General features: G+C 38.9%; 1 protein-coding gene across 4 annotated transcripts in view; it reads right to left on the minus strand.

Moving 5' to 3' along the window:
- RARS2 (arginyl-tRNA synthetase 2, mitochondrial) overlaps positions 1–21,359 on the minus strand; it is an 82,049-nt gene that overhangs the window by 59,230 nt on the left and 1,460 nt on the right. The window contains exons 2-3 of one of the 4 annotated variants that reach the window (XM_067011439.1): positions 1,756–2,064; positions 920–993 (exon numbers count right to left, since the gene is read on the minus strand). The exons of 1 other annotated variant lie outside the window; for it this stretch is intronic. Coding sequence is in view for 1 of the 3 variants with exons in the window: in XM_059083132.2 (XP_058939115.1) it covers positions 920–993 (74 nt within the window). In the remaining 2 variants the exon portion in view is untranslated. The remainder of the gene's footprint in view (positions 1–919; positions 994–1,755; positions 2,065–21,359) is intronic. 2 more of the 4 variants (XM_067011438.1, XM_059083132.2) reach the window with 2 other exon arrangements.

Raw genomic sequence — 21,359 nt, forward strand, 5'->3', positions numbered from 1 at the left:
TTGGTCAGCGGTTGCCTCTGTTCTTGGAACTCAGTATAGATGAAGTTGTAGCAGGCCATTTTAAAGATGCTCTCTTTTACAAGGCCATACGTAGCCTTTCTCTTTCTTTTCCACTTATCTCTTTGTCCTATTCTGGGAAAAAGAACATTCATTCTACTCAATCTTAAAATCCTGACAAAGTTAAGGGGACAAAATCAAGGACATAATGGTATAATGATAATGGTATCAATATATCATAATGGTACAATGATAATTTAAGCTTAGGGCTTAAATGCCTACTATGTAGCTAATTTCTTGTCATTATTAATTAACTGACAGGGTATTTTATCCAAGTATTGAAGTTTTCTAGCCAACTCATAAACAGGTATCAATGAGAATGACCAAACAAGAGAGAGATCTCTCTGAATCCAAGAAGCTGTATAGGCTGTATGTAGTCCTAACCAGTAATTCTCTATCACTGGGGGACCTCGAATGGAAATAAGCAAAAAAACCAAAACCTGCAAAAAAAAAAATCTAGCAGGTAAATATGGCACAATAGTATTCAAGTATTAGATAGGTGTAAAATCTCTAAGATCCCTTCAAAAACTGATTTTCTAACTACAATCTAACTACAATCTTAGTTCTTTTATTTGCTGTTACAGAATTAAATTCGAACCTCATTCCAATTTTTTCTTAAAGACTGCCATAATTATAGTTATTAGAATAAACATCAAAACAACATGAGAATACTAATATAATCTGCCATGTCAGTACGTAAAATACAGATTTTAATTTTATTATTTAAATCCATGGGAATAATAGGTTAACTCATATATTAAGGTTAATTTCAAGGACTATTCTGTAAATTGAAGAGTAACTTTTTTTGTATATTGACAAAGCCAGCAACATTCTAGATTATTACAAATATATTATACTTAACTCTTTTCTGGAAATTGGAACTGCAGATATTGACTTGATCAAGGATTCTGGAGGAAGATCCAACACTCTTGAAAGCTAAAAATCAAAAAGAACAAACAGCACAAGATTGTTAATATATTTGTTCCAGATTCAACAGAATGCTACTCAACAAAAAATATTGAGACACAACACAAATGAGCTACAAATGCACTATGCAATGTGACAAAAGCCAGACTCAAAAGGCTATATAATGTATGATGTGGTTTATTTGACATTCCGGAAAACCCAAAACTTAAAGATAAAGATTTGATCAGTGGTTGCCAGGGGTTGAAGATGAGAAAAGGGTTTGACCATAAATTGGCAAATAGAACTGTTTACCAAAAAGGATGAATTTTATATTTATAAATTTAAAAAACTATTTATTTATTTATTACAAAAAGAGAAGAGATGAACTGCTGGGACCAAAGGTAATTTGCTTTTTTTTTTTTTGCGGTATGTGGGCCTCTCACTGTTGTGGCCTCTGCCGCTGCGGAGCACAGGCTCCGGACACGCAGGCTCAGAGGCCATGGCTCATGGGCCCAGCCGCTCCACGGCATGTGGGATCCTCCCGGACCGGGGCATGAACCCGTGTCCCCTGCATCGGCAGGTGGACTCTCAACCACGGCACCACCAGGGAAGCCCGGTAATTTGCCTTTTAATTCATTCATAAAATCTTTTTGTGTTAGGCACTGTTTTAGGAGTTGGGGATACAGCAGTGAATAAAAGAAACAAAAATCTCATGCTATTTAAATAAACAAGCAAACAAATACATAATGGGGGGAACATCTGACCCCCAGGCTCTATCAAAAGTTTACTCACTTGTTTGTTTGTTTATTTATTTATTTATGGCTGCGTTGGGTCTTCATTGCTGTGGGCGGGCTTTCTCTAGTTGCGGTGAGCGGGGGCTACTCCTTGTTGTGGTGCGCGGGCTTCTCATTGAGGTGACTTCTCTTTGTTGCGGAGCATGGGCTCTAGGCGTGTGGGTTTCAGTAGTTGTGGCATGCGGGCTCAGTAGTTGTGTCTCGCGGACTCTAGAGCCCAGGCTCAGTAGTTGTGACTCTCAGGCTTAGTTGCTCCTCGGCATGTGGGAATCTTCCCGGACCAGGGCTCGAACCCGTGTCCCCTGCACTGGCAGCCAGATTCTTAACCACTGTGCCACCAGGGAAGTACCTACTCACTTGTATTTTTGAGAAGCTCACTGAATGACTGTAATGCACAGTCATAGTTGTGAACTACTGCCTTCATCAGGAACTCAAATTATGCCTAATTTTTCTTTGAAACAATCCTATGTCTTTCATACTATTATAGCTTTCATTTCATGAAGGATCAAACTGAAGTACAGAGAATTTATGTAACTTGCTTAGGTGGAAAAGCTGGGATGTAAACACAAGCTATCTATAACCAGAGCCTACCTTCAACCCCTATGTCATATCGATACCCTTTCAACAAGAAATGCATGAAAACGAAACAGTGAAAATAGCAGTACAGCCATAATGAATTTAAAACTGTCTTCATCTTTCTTGCCCACTTCCTCAATCCTTACGCAGCCTCTGCAATGGACAAGTCATGGCTGGTGATAGAGAAGGGAAAGGGAGCAATGGGGTAAATAGGAAAAGTAAAGAATGTAAGAAGAAGCAATCTTAATCTTCCTCAGAGGGGTCTGTAAGTGTTCAGAAGGAAAGGAATAAAACTAAAGTCACTATCTCCATTATTAGTAATAATATTTACCCTATTATCAAAAGAAATCGTTTGCTGAATTTCATTAATGTAAAAAAAAAGTTCAAAACTTGCAGGCCAGGAGCTGTCATTTACCTTTAAGATACTCTGTATATTTCTGCTGATCAAGTATATGCTGATTTTTAAAATTTAAATCTCAGAATACAGTCTTTATTTTTAAATTCTAGCCTTTAGGAACTGAATTACTGTATCCTTTACAAAAAAGGCTTTTTTTCCTTAAGATACTTTCCCAGAAGTGGATAAATACTTCCAAAGCACTTACAGAATAAAGGCTGTAACTGTTCATGTTTATATTACAAAATGTTCCTGCCAAAACAGATACATCAGTAATAAAGATTCTATTATAATTTCTCTTAAAAAAAATTCAAATTCCAGTTCCACTTTTACTGTCTATAATAAGCCCTTGGGAAAGTCATTTTACATCAACAAGCTTAAGTTTTCACATCTGAAAAATGGGGATAATAAATCTAGTAATAATAAACTAGGGCTCTTGTGAGGACTAACAAAATTGTGTCACATAATAAGCACATAATAAATATCATTTCCTTCTTCTTTTAAAAGGTTTTATTTTGGGAGACTTCCCTGGTGGTCCAGTGGTTAAGACTCTGCATTTCCAGTGCAGGAGGAAGGGTTCAATCCCTGGTCAGGGAAATAAGATCCCGCATTTTGGACATAATGTCTTTCAAACTTACCCATAACCTTCCCCTATAAGACCTTCTGCCTATCTTAGATATAACTAAACTCTGCTGGAAAAAAAAAAAAAAAAAGAATGTCGTTCACCATCCAGTTATACATGGATTAAGTCATTAGCCACTGCAGTTTCTGACCAATAATGAACCCTGAGAGGAGTTCAGGACAAAAAACAGGATGAGGCACACTGTACCGTGGAAGAACAGGCCCCTTAGATAGTTCTATGTACATCTCAGGAAGAATTTTACTAACCAGATTTTTGCATCTTCCCATATCTAGGAAAGCACCAAAATCATTAACAGAGATATCTGTTCCTTGTGATAGCTGTCATCTTTTACTGAGATGTAAGCCTGACTGCACATATTCCCCAGCCAACAATCGTGATTAAACTGGCTCCTCCCCCTACCTCTTTGGAGTTTACTCAGAGCTACTGAGTGGCTGTCTCCCAGGATATAGTCATCAGTAAGGTCCCTGAATAAAGCTAAAGCGGACCACTCACACCTCTTACACTGTGCATTTTTCATTCAACATAGGCCAATTTTTTAATCTTTGCCTCACAAATAAGTTGTGAACTTTGGAAAGTAAACATATTACCTAGGACCAACACAAAAATTTTTCTGATACAAACTAAAAACTACTTAAAGTTTATTTCTTCTACCATACCTCATTTGCTCCAAAAGAGCTCTGAGGGGGCTTAAACCATAAAAATAAAATGGAGGTATAAAACTGTGCCAGCAAACTCAAGCTAAAGATAATCAGGCTTCTTGGCAACCAAGGTGCAAAGGGAATCTACACAGCACTTTTTACCTCGTAAGAGATCCAGCAAGTCAGTAGGAACAAAGTTTTCCAAAAAGTAAATTCTAAGACCAAGTTATACACACATGAAGATGCAAGACCAAAACAGAAAATACCTTCAATAGTAATTTTAGAAAGGCACAGAAACATTCTTCTATGATGTAAATTTAAAAAAACAAGAAGAAAGGGACTGGGGAGAAAGGAGGAATGGCGAGTAACTGTTTAATAAGGACAGTTTCAGTTTGGTAAGATGAAAATATTCTGGAGATGGTTGGTGGTGATGGTTGCATAACAATGTGAATGTACTTAATGCCACTGAACTGTACATTTTAAAATGGTTAAGATGGTAAACTTTATATTAGAGAAACGCAATCAAAAATAAAATGAGGTATCATCTCACACTGGTCAAAATGGCTATCATTAAAAACTCTACAAATAACAAATCCTGGAGAGGGTGTGAAGAAAAGGGAAACTTCCTACACTGTTGGTGGGAATGTAAGTTGGTACAGCCACTATGAAGAACAGTGTAGAGGTTCCTCAGAAAACTAAAAATAGAGCTACCATATGATCCAGCAATCCCCCTCCGGGGCACATATCCGGAAAAGATGAAAACACTAATTTGAAAAGATACATGCATCCCAATATTCACTGCAGCACTAATCACAGTAGCCAAGACATGGAAGCAACCTAAATGTCCATTGACAGATCAACAGATAAAGAAGATGTTACATATATTCAAGGGGATACTACTCAGGCATAAAAAAGAACAAAATAATGACATTTGCAGCAACATGGATGCAGCTAGAGATTATCATACTAAGTGAGTAAGTCAGAAAGAAAGACAAATACCATATGATATCACTTATATGTGGAATCTAAAAACATGACACAAATAAACCTATCTATGAAACAGAAACAGACTCATGGACATAGAGAATAGAGTTGTGGTTGCCAAGGGGGAGAGGCTTGGGGAGGGATGGAGTGGGAGGCTGGGTTAGCAGATGTAAGCTACTATATATGGAATGGATAAACAACAAGGTCCTACTGTACAGCACAGGGAACTATATTCAGTATCCTGTGATAAACCACAATGGAAAAGAATATAGAAAAAGTATATATATGTATAAATGAAACACTTTGTTGTATAGCAGAAATTAACAGATCATAAATCATCTATACTTCAATAAGACAACAAACCATAAAAAAAGATGTTAAATTTTATGTTATGTGTATTTTCCCACAATTAAAAACAAAACCCAAAAAGACTTTGGCATTAAGTAGTAGAAAGAAGTTTTCTTTACATAATCTCCCATTTCCTACCCATTATCAAATTAAAATGAAAAGGAAGGAAGAAAGGAGAGGAGAAAGAAAGGAAGGTAGGTCATAGGCTGGTTGGTTCTCCAGCAAAAAATACATATGATAGGCATAGCCCAAAGTTATAAACTTCAAAAGTGGTAACCAAGCAAAGATACACCAGATTCTGAGAAGAAATGGGGCAGCCCTATTTGGCAAGGCTCCTAAGCTGAATTAACAAATCTCATTAATACCCAAATCTGGAGAGAAAACACTGAATTCCATTATTTTTTTCATCTATGACTGAGAGATGCTACAGAACTGTGGGAAAGAATGAGGAAAAGAGAGAAGTGATTTCCAGCACAAGTGAAGCTTCTAGGGCAGAATCTGAGGGCCTCCCTAATGGAAACACAATATGTTCCCCAATTACAGGGAGTAAATCCTGATATTGTGCTGCATGGGCCGGAAGAATCAGAGGAGGAACTTTTATAGGAAGAAGGAAAAATATCAGAACTAGCTAGCAAAAATATGCCAAGTCAGAACTCAGGAGTAACGTGTACAGGTCACCACGACCTCCTGGAGAGACAAAAGAGGAGTGGAAAGCTGCAGAGTTTATATTTTTGTAATCACAAAAGTGAGGTGAGCCAAGAACAATTCTGAAATGGAGAGTGAAGAAGTCACCCACACAATGCGGAAGCAATATAAAGCCTGGGCAGAGCGGTCAAGCACTGGTAAATGAAAAAGAACAGGCATCAAAAACAGACAAACAGTGGCTTCCCTGGTGGCGCAGTGGTTGAGAGTCTGCCTGCCGATGCAGGGGATATGGGATCATCCCCCGGTCCAGAGCGGCTGGGCCCGTGAGCCATGCCCCCTGAGCCTGCGCGTCCGAGCCTGTGCTCCACAACGGGAGAGGCCACAACAGTGACAGGCCTGCGTAATGCAAAAAAAACAACAACAAAGAAAACAAACTGAAAGAGACAGAGATACGGAGAGGGAGGGTCAGGGACTGAAAGAAAAAGACAGAATGAAAGGAATGTGGCATACAGGACATCAAAGAAGTCTAGAAGAAAAATATAACAATACATTCTTCATAAGGGCTTCCAGATTTGTGAATAAGCAAGAACTGAAAGATGGAAAAACAACAGTGAGAAAAAAGGAGTCTAAAGATTAAATAAATTGATGATCAAACATTTATTATAGAACAATTAGGAAACACAAAGGAAGAGTGTACTCAGAATTGAAAATAAAAGTATAACATATAAGGGCTAAGATAATCAGATAATACAGATGTTAAAAAACAGAGATCAAAGATAAATAAAATTGGGTACAAGATAATCCAACCTTAGGATAACTGGTGTCCCTAAAATACAAAAAGAGCAGCAGCAAAGAAGCAAGCAGACAGGAAGACAGGTACATTGGTTCTCCAGCAGCATTAAGGACAGAGAGACAAAGCACAAAGCCACACTCTTCACAAAGTGATAGTCAAGAAAAGATACAAAAGATTCTCAAGCAGAATGGAGCACCCTTATTTAGCAGGGCTCCTACCTTAGTCTGATTTCCCAGAAGCCATCAAGATGAATGAATAAAACCCAAGAAAAATAAAAGTATTCATAGATATATATCTTGGCTCCCCCAAAAGCAGGGCCTGGGAAAAGGACTGTGTGCAGGTAGTTTATCTGGGAAGTGATTGCTGGGGAGAGTGAGAGAGGAGAAAAAGTAAATACAAGATTGTGCTATCAAGTCCACTGCTATAGGCAATAGGGCCTTAACTTCTACTTCTATCTTACTTTTCAAGAGGTATATACAATGTATATCAAAGTGTCTATCCAAAAATAGGGAGCAGGAGCTTCTATCCCCCAGTTACTGAGGGGTGTCCTTGAGGGTGTTCACTCTACCACACTTGAGCCAAGTATGGGTTGGTAGCAGGCTTTTTGACAGCATGAAGTGCTGTTAACAGTAAGTGAATGGAAGCACATGTGAAACTGTTCACTGAAGTGGCAGCTAGAACCAGGTGTGACCAAGGTGATAGGAGATTGGGCATAATAGCCAATAAAAGGGAAATCGTCCCTAAAATTAAGAACGAAATCTAAATTGTTGTATATGACTGCAATGGCACACCACTCAGCAGTAAAATGAAAGAACTGGACCTCTGTGCATCATTATGGATAAATCTTTTTTAAAATTTGAAGGAAACAAGAAAACCCCAAGTTGCAGAAGGATAATTACAGTTTGATTACCACTTATATAAAATTTAGTAACTTGCAAAAGAATACTATTTAGGGATACATTCCTAGGTAGTAAGTCACATGCACAGGCTTGATAAACAAAAACCTCATATGTGAGGAAAGAGAGTTTGCATCCAGGGATGGGTACCCAGGAGATTTTAATAGTGTTTGTAATAGTTTATTGCTCAAGCAGAAGGGTACATGGATACTAACAATATTCTTCTACATGATTAAATATTCCCCTCCCCCAAATCACTAAATTTCAAAAATAAAGCACCCAATCAAGAAAACTCCAGAGATGAAATAAATGTACTTCACTTTGTAGTCATGTTACCTAATCACAAAGATCATGATCTGGTTAAAGTAAATAATTTAGCAATGATATTGTATAGGGCAAAATTCATCTACTGGAGAAGCTGCAAACTGATTTGCTTATTTCACTTGCTCAGTTCTTTTCTTAATTTGAATTAGTTGCCAACATATGAAAATTGGAAAAAAATTAAAATAATATTAGATTGTTATATGACATTTGTATCTGTAGTATCAGACTTTGGAAAATCAAAAATCAGAACTAAACAATCTAGTGTTATTGCTTTATTTTTAAAAGGAAGATTTTAAATATTATTTCTAAATTTATTATTTTCATATTTCTAAACATGCTAATTTTCTAGTTATTAACCCTCCTTTTGATATGTCTAGGATTATTTTATCTGAGAAATCATAATTTCTTAAAAAAACAAAAGTTAAAAAAAATAAACCCCTTCTTGAAAAATCTACTCAAAGAAATCCAGACAATTAAGCCATGTATCAGGAAAAGGATTGGTGGTAAGCAATGTATCCAATTCAAGATAAAGTAAGAGACAAGTCATGCAAATACCATTAATAAACAGACTAAGTGTTACAAACTTTAAGAAAGTTACTGAAACAAATTAGGAAAGGTAGAGGAAAGTTATACCAACTATAAGAGTGCTAATGTTCTCTTCTTTCATGGCAAGGGTTGATACTGCCTAAATGTGAAACATCAAGATTTTTTAAAATTTATAATTAACATACAATATTATAGTAGTTTCAGGTGTACCACAAAGTGATGCACGAAATGATCACCAAAATAAGTGCAGTTACCATCTGTCACCATACAAAGTTACAGTATTGTTTACTATATTCCTTATGTGTATGTTACATCCCATAACTTAACATATTTTACAGCTGTAAGTTTGTACCTCTTAGTTCCCTATTTTGTCCAACCCCCTACCCGCTCCCCTCTGGTAAAAACCAGTCTGTTCTCTGTATCTAGGAGTCTCTGAAACATCAAGATTTAAAAAAATAAGCTCCATATTGTGATGTTCTTCACAATCTCTTAACTGTAGAGGACTCGTTTAGGAAATTGATCAATAATTCTTTGAATTGCACTTTGGATTCTTTTTCTTTCATTATATTCAAGCTAAACTGTGTTTAATACTTTTTACTTAAAACTGCATTTAGGTTATGAGTACATGGGGAATCATAATAGTACTATACTTTTAGCAGTTGGACATTTTCCATTGTAAAACTTAAAAAACTAAAAGCTTGGTACAATACAGTCCAATTTTTATAAAAAGCATATCTATTCTGTCTTCCCATCTTCCTTCTTTTTTCTGCCTGTATATCTGCAAAGAAATGTATCTAAAATAGGTCAATCAATGTTAGTGATAACTTTATTTTTAAAATTCTTTGTACTGTAATTCTTTACAATAAGCAGGTATTATTTTTGCAAAAATGAGATTTTTTTCTTTACCAAAGCACAACTTTATAAAAGTATCTGTTAAGGAATTCCTACTGAAAATTAAGCAGTATGGTTCAGATATATAGCTTTCTGTTTATTTAACTTCATGTGGGGCTATTGGGCTGCACCCTGCAGGCCTGCAAGCCTTGCTGGATGCCCAGCCTGGAGACTGAAGAAAGAGCCCAGAGACAGCTACAGAGACACTACTGATTTATCAGATATAGGATCTTACACGTCTGAAGCAAAAGGTCCTGGAGCAACACCCCACTGTGTATGGCTGACGGCAGACAGGACATGGCAGCCATCTTCGCTACTTGGGAAAGGAGGCTACCATTTATAGGGGGAATTGACGTCAGGTTGGCTCAACAGTTACCAGAAAAACCAGCAGCTGAGGCAGGGGGCAAGCAAGTAGGCGGTTACTGATTAAGCCCTATAATTAAGAGGATTGGGTAGTTACATGAGTGAAGCAAGGACTGGTCAGCAGGGAATATACAGACAGCAAGAGAATAGCCATCTTGAATGGCCTGATCATACAGGTGCTAAAGCTTTCACCTAGGATAATGGATAGTAATTAGGTCCCCAACACCAGAAAGCCTCTGGGGTGGTGGTGGTGTGGAGAGGGGCTTCAAAATACCCCATCCTCAGAACTCTAACAGATAATATAATGACTAATGAATACTGCATGCATACAATACAAACACAATTCTGAGTACCCTACTTATATTAATTCATTGAACCTTAATGACAAGCCTATAAGGTAGCTAAATAATTTTCCACATTTTACAGATGAAGTACAGTGAACTTACACACCTATCAGAGAAGCTGGATTTAAACCCACGTGTCTTCTGTTCTTAGTCACTATACCAGTGGTTCTCACATTTTGCTGCACATGGGAATGACCCAGGGATCTTTAGAAAACACCGATGTCTGGCTTCCACATGCAAATATTCTATCTAATTAATACAGGGTATGACCTGGGCAACAAGATGTTAAAAAGTTCTGGGGGTTGATTCTAATGTGAGGTAGAACGTGCGGACCACTGAACTACACCTCTCTGCTTCTGGGTCGTCCTTGGCTAGTGGTAATCAAGTCCAGATGAACACCAAAATCCCCTGATGAGGTTTGAGAACTTCAAGGCCCCCACCCCAACCCCAGCCCAAGGGGCCTGGGATTAGGTATTTTTTTCAATGCTTCTCAGGTGATTCCAGTCTCACATAGACAAAGCTTGAGAAGCACTGCAGAGGGAGACACCAGCTGCCTTCTACTTTAACGATCAGTGCCCAAAGTAGTGAGGGATCTTAATTAATTCGAGGAGTATCTTTCAAATAGGGTGGGCGCGCGCGCGCGCACACACACACACACACACGCACGCACACAGAAACAAAGAAAAAGGAACCACTGTCAAATGTCAGAGAGCGTGGTTTTTAATTCACCTACAGTCTCACAGGTTCAGAACTATTCTGGAAATAATAGGACTTGTCTCTGAGATTGAACTTAAGTGTTTTCTCTGATGAAAATGTGACCTATGAGTTTCCTTAGCTACAGATTTCTTTTTTCCCCTTTAGGTAAAGGTGTTTCTCCTGGCGTTGGGCTTCATCTAGGGCTACCACAGGTGAAACAAGAGCCTATCAATAACTATCTACTTGAGGCCTCAGATTAGTGAAAGAAAAATGTTTTACAGAATATGCTAAAAGTTTACTCAGTTGAAAAGAAAATAAAAGAAAACTAAGGCTCAAAACTTTAAAGCTAAAAACAGAGGAATAAAATCCACAAAACAGGGGACTTCCCTGGTGGTGCAGTGGTTAAGAATCTGCCTGCCAATGCAGTGGACACAGTTCAATCCCTGGTCCGGGGAGATCTCACATGCCGCGGAGCAACTAAGCCCGTGCACCACAACTAGTGAGCCTGCACTCTAGAGCCCACAAGCCACAACTACCGAGCCTGCATGCTACAACTAACGAAGCCCACGTGCCTAGAGCCAGTGGCTCCGCAACAAGAGAAGCCACTGCAATGAGAAGCCCACACACTGCAAGGAAAAGTAGCCCTCGCTCGCCGCAACTAGAGAAAGTCCGCATGCAGCAATGCAGTCAAAAATAAATAAATTTTATATTTAAAAAAACCCCCCAAAACATTAGTCACAGTCCTTGAGAAATAAACTAAATAACTTCCAACTGAATGAAGAGGAAATCTGAGGTTGAAAGCAGAAGCACTTCTTAAAGGGAGTATCAAAAGTGAAAATATACATATGCCAGATCTGGTTTGGCATGCTAAGACCAGAGATTCTCATGTATAATATAATAATGACTAATATGTATTGAGTGCTCACAATGTACCAGGTACAATTCTAAGCCTTGGATTTGGCAAGCTGAAGTCAAAGATTCTAATGTAATAGAATCTTTGGCTCCTAGGGTACCCAGCATGAGAGAGCCATTAATTAATCATCTTGTGGGCAGTTCTCAACCATTTCTTCCCCTGGCACACAGGCACACGTAAGTCTTACACTTAGTACTCAGGTACTGAACACAAAGCCAAAAAATATCCTATCAGCCTGGCTCTAGATAGGCTCTAAATTCATTTAGGAGCTAAGCTTGCCAGGTTCAAGATCAAAATCTCCAATAACCACATAAAAACACTAATTTTGCAGATGAAAAAGAGGTCCTTACGCTTTAGCAACAAAACATGTAGGTGGCAGAACTGATATCTTATGAAAATTAGTTCTATATTTTATAACACAGTCTACAAGACGAGTTTTAAAATTCTTGAAAGATTATCAATCACTCTTCCAGATCTTAAATTACTTAAACTGTCAATTACCCCTGGTTATTCCTCAGTTCTGACTCTCTAATATAATCAAGTCAGCTGTGGATGTTTGCCACCAAAAGCCAATGCACGAGTACTCCCACATCTGCAGAGATATTCTTCAGGTCTGAATTAGCTCAAAGACTCAAGCAGTCAGAAAACGAGGTATCAACGGAAACTTTAGGGTTCAGAAAAGAACTTCCCAAATGATTTGATGGGCAAGTCATTCGCAATTATTTATAATGAAAGAAATTTAGCATGGCTCTTACAGAACTTGTGGTTTGAAGCAGAACTGAATGCTAGTGGGCCTGTGAGAATAGGTTAGAAGCAAAGCACACACCTAGATAATTCAGGCAGTTACTGTAGCTCATCTGAATGTGGATGAGTAATCTTCCCAATGTAACCAGTTCTAAGCTGAAATACTTATGTTGGGAAGATGTTTCAGCTTAGGACTGGATGACAACAACTGGACAAATTTAACTGCTCCTTGAGATCACACCTGAGATCTGACAACAAAACTCCTCAGCAGTCAAGGAGGCCTCTCCTCTATTCAGTTCGCAGTGTATCTCCTCTATCTCGTTACGTAGATATAAATTAATAAGGAGGGGAGCTTAAGGCCTTAAAATGTAACAATTACATAACAACGAAATGCAGTTTGTGAGCTTATACTGGAAAAAAAGGCTGTTGAAAAACATCAACAAAACTAGAATGAATTGTAAATTAGATAAAAGTGAATCAGTGTGACTACCGAAAGCAATCTACAGTTTCAGGGCAATCCCTATCAAACCACCAATGGCATTTTTCATAGAACTAGAACAAAAAATTGCACAATTTGTATGGAAACACAAAAGACCCCGAATGGCCAAAACAATCTTGAGAAAGAAAAACAGAGCTGGAGGAATCAGACTCCTGGACTTCAGACTATACTACAAAGCTACAGTAATCAAGATAGTATGGTATTGGCACAAAAACAGAAATAGAGATCAATGGAACAGGATAGAAAGCCCAGAGATAAACCCACACACATATGGTCACCTTATCTTTGATAAAGGAGGCAAGAGTATACAATGGAGAAAAGACAGCCTCTTCAATAAGTGGTGCTGGGAAAACTGGACAGCTACATGTAAAAGATTGAAATTAGAACACTCCCTAACACCATACACAAAAATAAACTCCAAATGGATTAAAGACCTACATGTAAGGCCAGACACTATAAAATTCTTAGAGGAAAACATAGGAAGAACACTCTATGACATAAATCACAGCAAGATCCTTTTTGACCCACCTCCTAGAGAAATGGAAATAAAAACAAAAATCAACAAATGGAACCTAATGAAACTTAAAAACTTTTGCACAGCAAAGGAAATCATAAACGAGACAGAAGGACAACCCTCAGAATGGGAGAAAATATTTGCAAATGAAGCAACTGACAAAGGATTAATCTCCAAAATTTACAAGCAGCTCATGCAGCTCAATATCAAAAAAACAAACAACCCAATATAAAAATGGGCAGAAAATCTAAATAAACATTTCTCCAAAGAAGATATACAGATTGCCAACAAACACATGAAAAGATGCTCAATATCACTAATCATTAGAGAAATGCAAATCAAAACTACAATGAGGTATCACCTCACACCAGTCAGAATGGCCATCATCAAAAAGTCTACAAACAACAAATGCTGGAGAGGGTGTGGAGAAAAGGGAACCCTCTTGCACTGCTGGTGGGTATGTAAATTGATACAGCCACTATGGAGAACAGTATGGAGGTTCCTTAAGAAACTAAAAACAGAACTACCATACGACCCAGCAACCCCACTACTGGCCATATACCCTGAGAAAACCGTAATTCAAAAAGAGTCATGTACCACAATGTTCATTGCAGCTTTATTTACCATAGCCAGGACATGGAAGCAACCTAAGTGTCCAATGACAGATGAATGGATAAAGAAGATGTGGCACATATATACAATGGAATGTTACTCATCCATAAAAAGAAACAAAATTGAGTTATTTGTAGTGAGGTGGATGGATCTAGAGTCTGTCGTACAGAGTGAAGTAAGTCAGAAAGAGAAACACAAATACGGTATGCTAACACATATATATAGAATCTAAAAAAAAAAAAAAAAGGTTCTGATGAACCTAGGGGCAGGACAGGAATAAAGACACAGACGTAGAGAATAGACTTGAGGACGGGAGAGGGGGAAGGGTAAGCTAGGAAGAAGTGAGACAGTAGCACTGACATATATATATACTACCAAATGTAAAAACAGATAGCTAGTGGGAAGCAGCCGCATAGCACAGGGAGATCAGCTGGGTGCTCTGCGACCACCTAGAGGCGTGGGATAAGGAGGGTGGGAGGGAGACGCAAGACAGAGGGGATATGGGGATATACGTATGCATACAGCTGATTCACTTTGTTATACAGCAGCAACTAACAAAACAGTATAAAGCAATCATACTCCAATAAAGATGTTAATAAAAAGATAATAAAAAAAATGTATCAGTGTGATAGGAATCTAGTAGCTGTATTGTGGTTATATAAGGTAAGCCTTGCTCTTAGGAAGTAAACAATTAGGCATTAGGAGGTTACAGAGCATGATTTATGAAACCCATTCTCAAATGATACAGGAAAACAGATTATACAGATATAGAAAGATGAAGCAAATGTGGTAAAATGTTAATCCGTGAATCTGGATAAGGGTATATGGAGTTCCTTTGTATTACTCATGACTTTTCTCTAAGTTTGAAAATACTTCAAAATTAAAAGGAATTAAAATCAGCTGAATTTACTCTAAACTTAACATCAAAACCTAAATGAAAAGAAAGTGAGAAAGGGAAACAAATCTACACTCTGTCATTTTGTTTCTGAGCCAGAGACAGTGCTGAACATTTTACAAAAGTCATTCTAGAGAATCCGAAGAATTCTGATTTTGAGTCAGACAGTTGGGTTGGTTAATCACTGAACTCCACAATTTTGTAGCTCTGTGACTTTAGATTATTTTTTTCATCTTCTTGAATCTCAGGGTCCTCCTCTATAAAATGGAGATAATGCTACCAAGAGCACAAGATGATTGAGATGATTAAGTGAGATGATAATATCAAGTACTGCACATCTTATCTGCCTAGCACTGTGCTAAGGGTTGGGAGAGAAACCTCTATGGGACTCTTAAGTTTCTGCGTGTCTTGTAAGCAAAGCCCAAACTGCTCTTTGTTCTGGACTATCTTTCCAAGGAGGTTTATATAACAAACAGCTTTGTGAGACAGAAATAGTGTCCCACATCAGAACAAAGGGGAACATGCCTGCTGCCATTATAAAGGTCTCAGGGTCCTCTCCTATATAACATACACACTGCCTGTGCAGGTATCATCTGACCCTCTTCACCGTGCCCTGCAGGAAGAAAAGGAGCTTGGGGAACCCACACAAGAAAATGTTGATACTCTGGCTACTACTTTCGCTGGGAATAATAAAATAATAAAAGCCTTTTATTTCGCCCAGGGCTCTCATATTTTCTGCCACCATCCACGAAATATGGTTGACTGACTTGTAGGGTAAAATCACAAACCCCTCACAGTTCTCGACACTAAGCACTTTCTGTTAATATTACCTCATTAAACTGGATCGACAGCCCTGTAAAGTTCAGCAAAATGCTGCATGGTACAAGTAAGGTATTCCACAAATAGTTACTATTATCTTCTTCATTATCATCATCATCATTAATCCCTGCAATAATCCTGTAAACAAGAAATCAATACCATTATCTGACAGCTGATGGGTTAATTAAAAGCTGCCAAGAGTAAGTCAGTCACATTCGTGAAGGGGCTGGAATTTGAATTCTTTCCACCATGTCACCTCACAGCTTTAAAATTATGAACTCATTTGGTGAAGCTGCAAGCTTTATATTATATCCCAACAGCTATGTTTCAGGCACTTTGCTGATCTGGGGAAGTAACAGTGAATAAAATATGCTCTCTGTCTTTGTGAAGCTTATACAGGAAATATACACCAAAACAAGTAACACAAGACCAAATAATCGTTTAACTCTTGTAAGTGTTATGACAGAAGCAAACAAGGGCCTGGGACAGAGGATAACAGGAGGACATAGTTTCCAAACTATAGGTTGTCAGTTGGGAAGAAATTCAGTGAGTCCCAACCAGCATTTTTTGGAAAAATGAAGCAGCACAGAATAGAAAAGAATGCACACGCATTATAAAGTATTGTTCTGTGAAACTTCCATCTGGCATAGGAAGTCATGGTATAAAATCATTTCCTTTAGGCACAGGGAATAATCTATGCAATGGGAATGTAATGGCAATGGAAAGAGCTTGCTATGTTGGAAAACCAGAAAATTAGTGTGGCTACCATCCTACAGAAAGAAGGGATAGAGTGGCATGAATTTAGGTTGGAAAGAAAGATGTTAAGGTTCTGGCAGTGAGTTTGTGTAGTTTTAAACAGATAAGTGATATGATTTGATTTACATTCTAGAAGTCACTTTTGTTGCTATAAGGAGAATGGATTGGAGAGAGGGCAAGAAAGGAAACAGAAAGACCCATCAGCATGCTGGTGTAAGCAGCTGACGTAGGTGATAATGGTAGCTTGGCTTGGGGTGTGGGAATGAAGGGGCAGCAGCGATGGAAAAGAGTGGATGAATTCAAGGTATTACTCTGCAGACAGAATCAGTAGAACTTGCTGAAGTGAGCATCAGAGGTATACTCTAAACAGTCAGTCACACCCAAATATTGTGGTTTCATGCACATGCCATGCTCTACCATGTCAGTGTCTATGCACATGCTCTTCTTGAAATACCCTATCCCCACCAAGCTCTCACTCCACTCACTCAGTACACTTCTACACATCCTCTCCTCAGGATGGAGCCCCAACACAGCCTTCTCCGACACTAAGAAGCTGTCTTCTCCATATTCCCTTAGCACTTCACAAACGCTTCTAACATAGTGGTTATAGACTGCACTGCAATTACCTGTTTATACAGCTGTTTCTCAAGTTACTCTGGAGCCATGCCAGGGCAGAAACCATATTCCATTCACTTTCAACCTGGGGACTGATAGTGCTTAGAAAACTTTAGACTCAAAGAACCAGAGAAATGGCAACATAAAAAAATCCCAGCTTTGTCACTGGTTTTGAAGATGGAAAAATGAGGCCGTGAGCCAGTGTAGGAGTGGCCAAGATGACTGAGTAGGAAGACCCTGAACTCACCTCCTCCCAGGGGCACACCAAAATTACAACTATTTACAGAGCAACTATTGATGACAAAGACCCAAAGACTAGCAGAAAATGTCTTCTTACAAGTAAAGACACAAAGAAGGAACCACAACTAGATGGATAGGAAGGGTGGAGAACAGTATAGTCAAGACCCATACCCCGAGATGGGCAACCCACAAAAGGGAGGAAAATTACAACAGCAGAGGTTCTCCCAAAGGAGTCAGGGGTCTGAGCCCCACATCAGGCTCCCCAGCCTAGAGGTCTTACAAAAGGAAGACAAGTTCTCAGAACATTTGGCTTTGAAGGGTAGTGGGGCTTACTTTCAGGAGAGCCAGAGGGCTATAGCAAACAGACCCCGCTTTTAAAGGGCACACACGAAATCTCATACACCCTGAGACCTGGCAGAAGCAGTAATTTGAAAGGAGCAAAACAAATAAATGAGCCTGTATCAAACTAAAAAACTTTGGCACAGCAAAGGAAACTACCAACAAAATGAAAAAGCCCACCTACTGAATGGGAGAATATACTTGCAAATGATACATCTGACAAGGGGTTAACATCCAAAATATACAGAGAACTAATAAAACTCAACATCAAAAAAAACCCAAACAAACTCCCAAACCCCAGAAAACAAAAAAACCCAACAACCCAATTAAAAAATGGGTAGAGGACCTGAACAGACATTTTCCCAAGATATACAGATGGCCAACTGGCACATGAAAAGATGCTCAACATCACTAACTATCAGGCACATGCAGATCAAAACGAGATATTAATTCACACCTATCAGAATGGCTATTATCAAAAGACAACAAATAAAAAGTGTCGGTGAGGATGTGGATAAAAGGAAACACTTGTGCACTAACATTGGGAATGTAAATTGGTGAAGCCGCTATGTAAAATAGTTTGGAGATTTCTCAAAAAGTTAAAAATAGAACTACCATACAATCTATGAATTCCACTTCTAGGTGTATATATCCAAAGAAAATAAAAACACTAATTCAAAAAGATATATGCACCCCTGTGTTCACTATAGCATTATTTACTACAGTCAAGGTATGGAAGCAATGTCAGTGCCCATCAATAGATGTATGGATAAAGAAGATGTGGTGTAGGTATACCATGGACTATTATTCAGCTACAAAAAAAAAATGAGTCTTACCATTCATGACGACATGGATGGATCTAGAGGATATTATGCTATATAAGTCACACAGAGAAAGGGAAATACAAATGAACAACCATAACCGAACAGGAACAGTTATAGCTACAGAGAACAATTGGTTGCTGGTGGGGAAGTGCTGGAGGGAGGACAGAAATAGGTGAAGGAGATTAAAAAAAAGAAAACTGTAGATTCATTAATCAAAATTTGCTGAATGAATATACCCTTTAGTGTAATACATTCCTTCACTCCTAAACTAGATAAGGACCCTCATTCACAGAGGTATGTATTGCACACATTTTTATTTTATTTATTTTTATCCTTGTTTCAGATCATCTCTCTTTTAATTAATTAATTAATTTTGGGGGCTGAGTTGGGTCTTCGTTGCTGTGCACAGGCGTTCTCTAGTTGTGGTGAGCAGGGGCTACTCTTTGTTGCTGTGCACAGGCTTCTCATTGTGGTGGCTTCTCTTGTTGTGGAGCATAGGCTCTAGGCGCCTGGGCTTCAGTAGTTGTGGCATGCGGGCTCAGCAGTTGTGGCTCGCGGGCTCTAGAGTGCAAGCTCAGCAGTTGTGGTGCACAGGTGTAGTAGCTCTGAGGCATGTGGGATCTTCCCAGACCAGGGCTCGAACCTGTGTCCCCTGCATCAGCAGGCGGATTCCTAACCACTGTGCCACCAGGGAAGTCCCAGATCATCCTGATGACCTTTTGTTTGGGGAAATATACAAGTAAATATACATTTACTTGGTTTATGTTGTCACACAACTCTATTACATTCTGTTTAATGATCAGATCGTGCTCCTTGCCTTCACAAACTAAACAGCATAGCGTATAAGGAGCCGATTTTGAAGTTGGACAGATCTCTGTTCATAAACCAGCTCTTCAATTTATTGACCAGGAGATGTGGGTAGCTTATTTAATCTCTCTAGATCTCAATTTGCTCAACTGTATCATAAGGTTAATACTTCTCTGTTTTAAAGTTGTTTCAGGGCTTAAATGTGAATGTGAAGTAATTAGCACAAACATGCTCAATACATATGAATTCCTGTTTCTCTGACATGCTTCCTTTACAAGGAAGAATATAGCCTTTGCAAAACTAAACACAAATTGCTTCTGGTCATGGCACCATCTTGACCTAAGGGCTTCTAATGGAGCCACCTCACACACACAAAGCTTGGACACTGAGGTCTAAAGCTACTTACACTAGACATAGTTTACTGTCCACATTAACATGACTTTATTATTCCTTTGTCTTAATTAGCATAATTTTACTCTTCTGGGAGACTCCTGCCCAGACAAATAACTAGATTGTTCACTATAGGAACTTCCTGAAAAATCTATCAATTCTGCAATATAAAGAAAGCATCAACAGTTCATGTCCAAAGAGTTCTTGCTCTTTCCATCAATCTTTTTTTTTTTTTTGGCACCGTGCGGCATGTGGGATCTCAGTTCCCTGACGAGGGATCGAACCGGTGCCCCCTGCAGTGGAAGTGGTGAGCCCTAACCACTGGACAGCCAGGGAAGTCCCCCATCAATCTTAAAACTGTTAAGATCAGTATCCAATCCTCATCAAGCCATCTCCTCCACTTTCCTGTCCTCTCACCCTCTGCCACTGAAAGACCAGCCTTAAACTATACTTCAAGTGCCTTCCCAGCGAGAGACGGTACCAAAGCTCTGTTGCGTTAGCCCAGTAAGCCATGAACCCAGCTTTTTCTTATCAAATGGTCCATTGGTGATACTTGGGAAGTTGGCACTGGACAGGGCAGTACTGTTGCAGCAAAAATAGAAATGAAGTTTTCCCTCTCCTGAGAACAAGGAAAATAAAGGGAACAGTGAACAGGCTAGAGAAGAAACATAACCTGGCCTGAAAGAGTTAATCACTCCTATTTTTTTTTTAACTGTTACTAATCTGTAGTGTCTGTTAACTAGATTTGTACTTCACAAAGCTAACCTATTACTCTTTTTTTTCTTTTGATTGCATTTATTTTTTTAACATCTTTATTGGAGTATAATTGCTTTACAATGGTGTGTTAGTTTCTGCTGTATAACAAAGTGAATCAGTTATACATATACATATGTTCCCATATCTCTTCCCTCTGGCGTCTCCCCCCATCCCACCCCTCTAGGTGGTCACAAACCACCTAGCTGATCTCCCTGTGCAATGCGGCCGCTTCCCACTAGCTATCCACCCTATGTGAATTACATCCTGGATTCCCTTGTAGCATTTGCATTTCAGAAAAGAGGTCACAGGCCAATAACCCAGAGACAAACGGACCCAATTACGGGGCTGCCTGATGCCAGCTGTGACTATTTTGAAATAATGCAGGAAGAAGAAGAATGCAGGACCTTGACTACTTTGATCCTTATACCCCGGACTGCTGCGAGCCCTACATATAAAATCTTCTCCGATTCCCGAAGCAGAGGGGGACAAAGTTCTTGAGGCGCTAGCCTGCTGTGTTTTCCCTTCTGCCTGGCAGAAAAATAAAGCTATCTCTCTCTTCCTCCAAAATCTCTGTCTCCGTATTTCTGTTCGGTGTTGGTGCACGGGGAAGCCGATATTTCGGCAACGGTACATCTCCAAGCATAAAGTCAAGACAGAGGGATTTCCAAAAATGCTGTAAAAATGAACTAAATGAAATATATATTATATGCCAGACAAAGTATGTCCACCAATGTGTCCATTAAAAGGAAATGGGTTTGTCAAAACTACAACAGAAAGTTGTGTTGAAAAACTGCAGAG

This window comes from Kogia breviceps, chromosome 13 (assembly GCF_026419965.1).
Source record: "Kogia breviceps isolate mKogBre1 chromosome 13, mKogBre1 haplotype 1, whole genome shotgun sequence".
Classification (NCBI taxonomy): Eukaryota; Metazoa; Chordata; class Mammalia; order Artiodactyla; family Physeteridae; genus Kogia; species Kogia breviceps.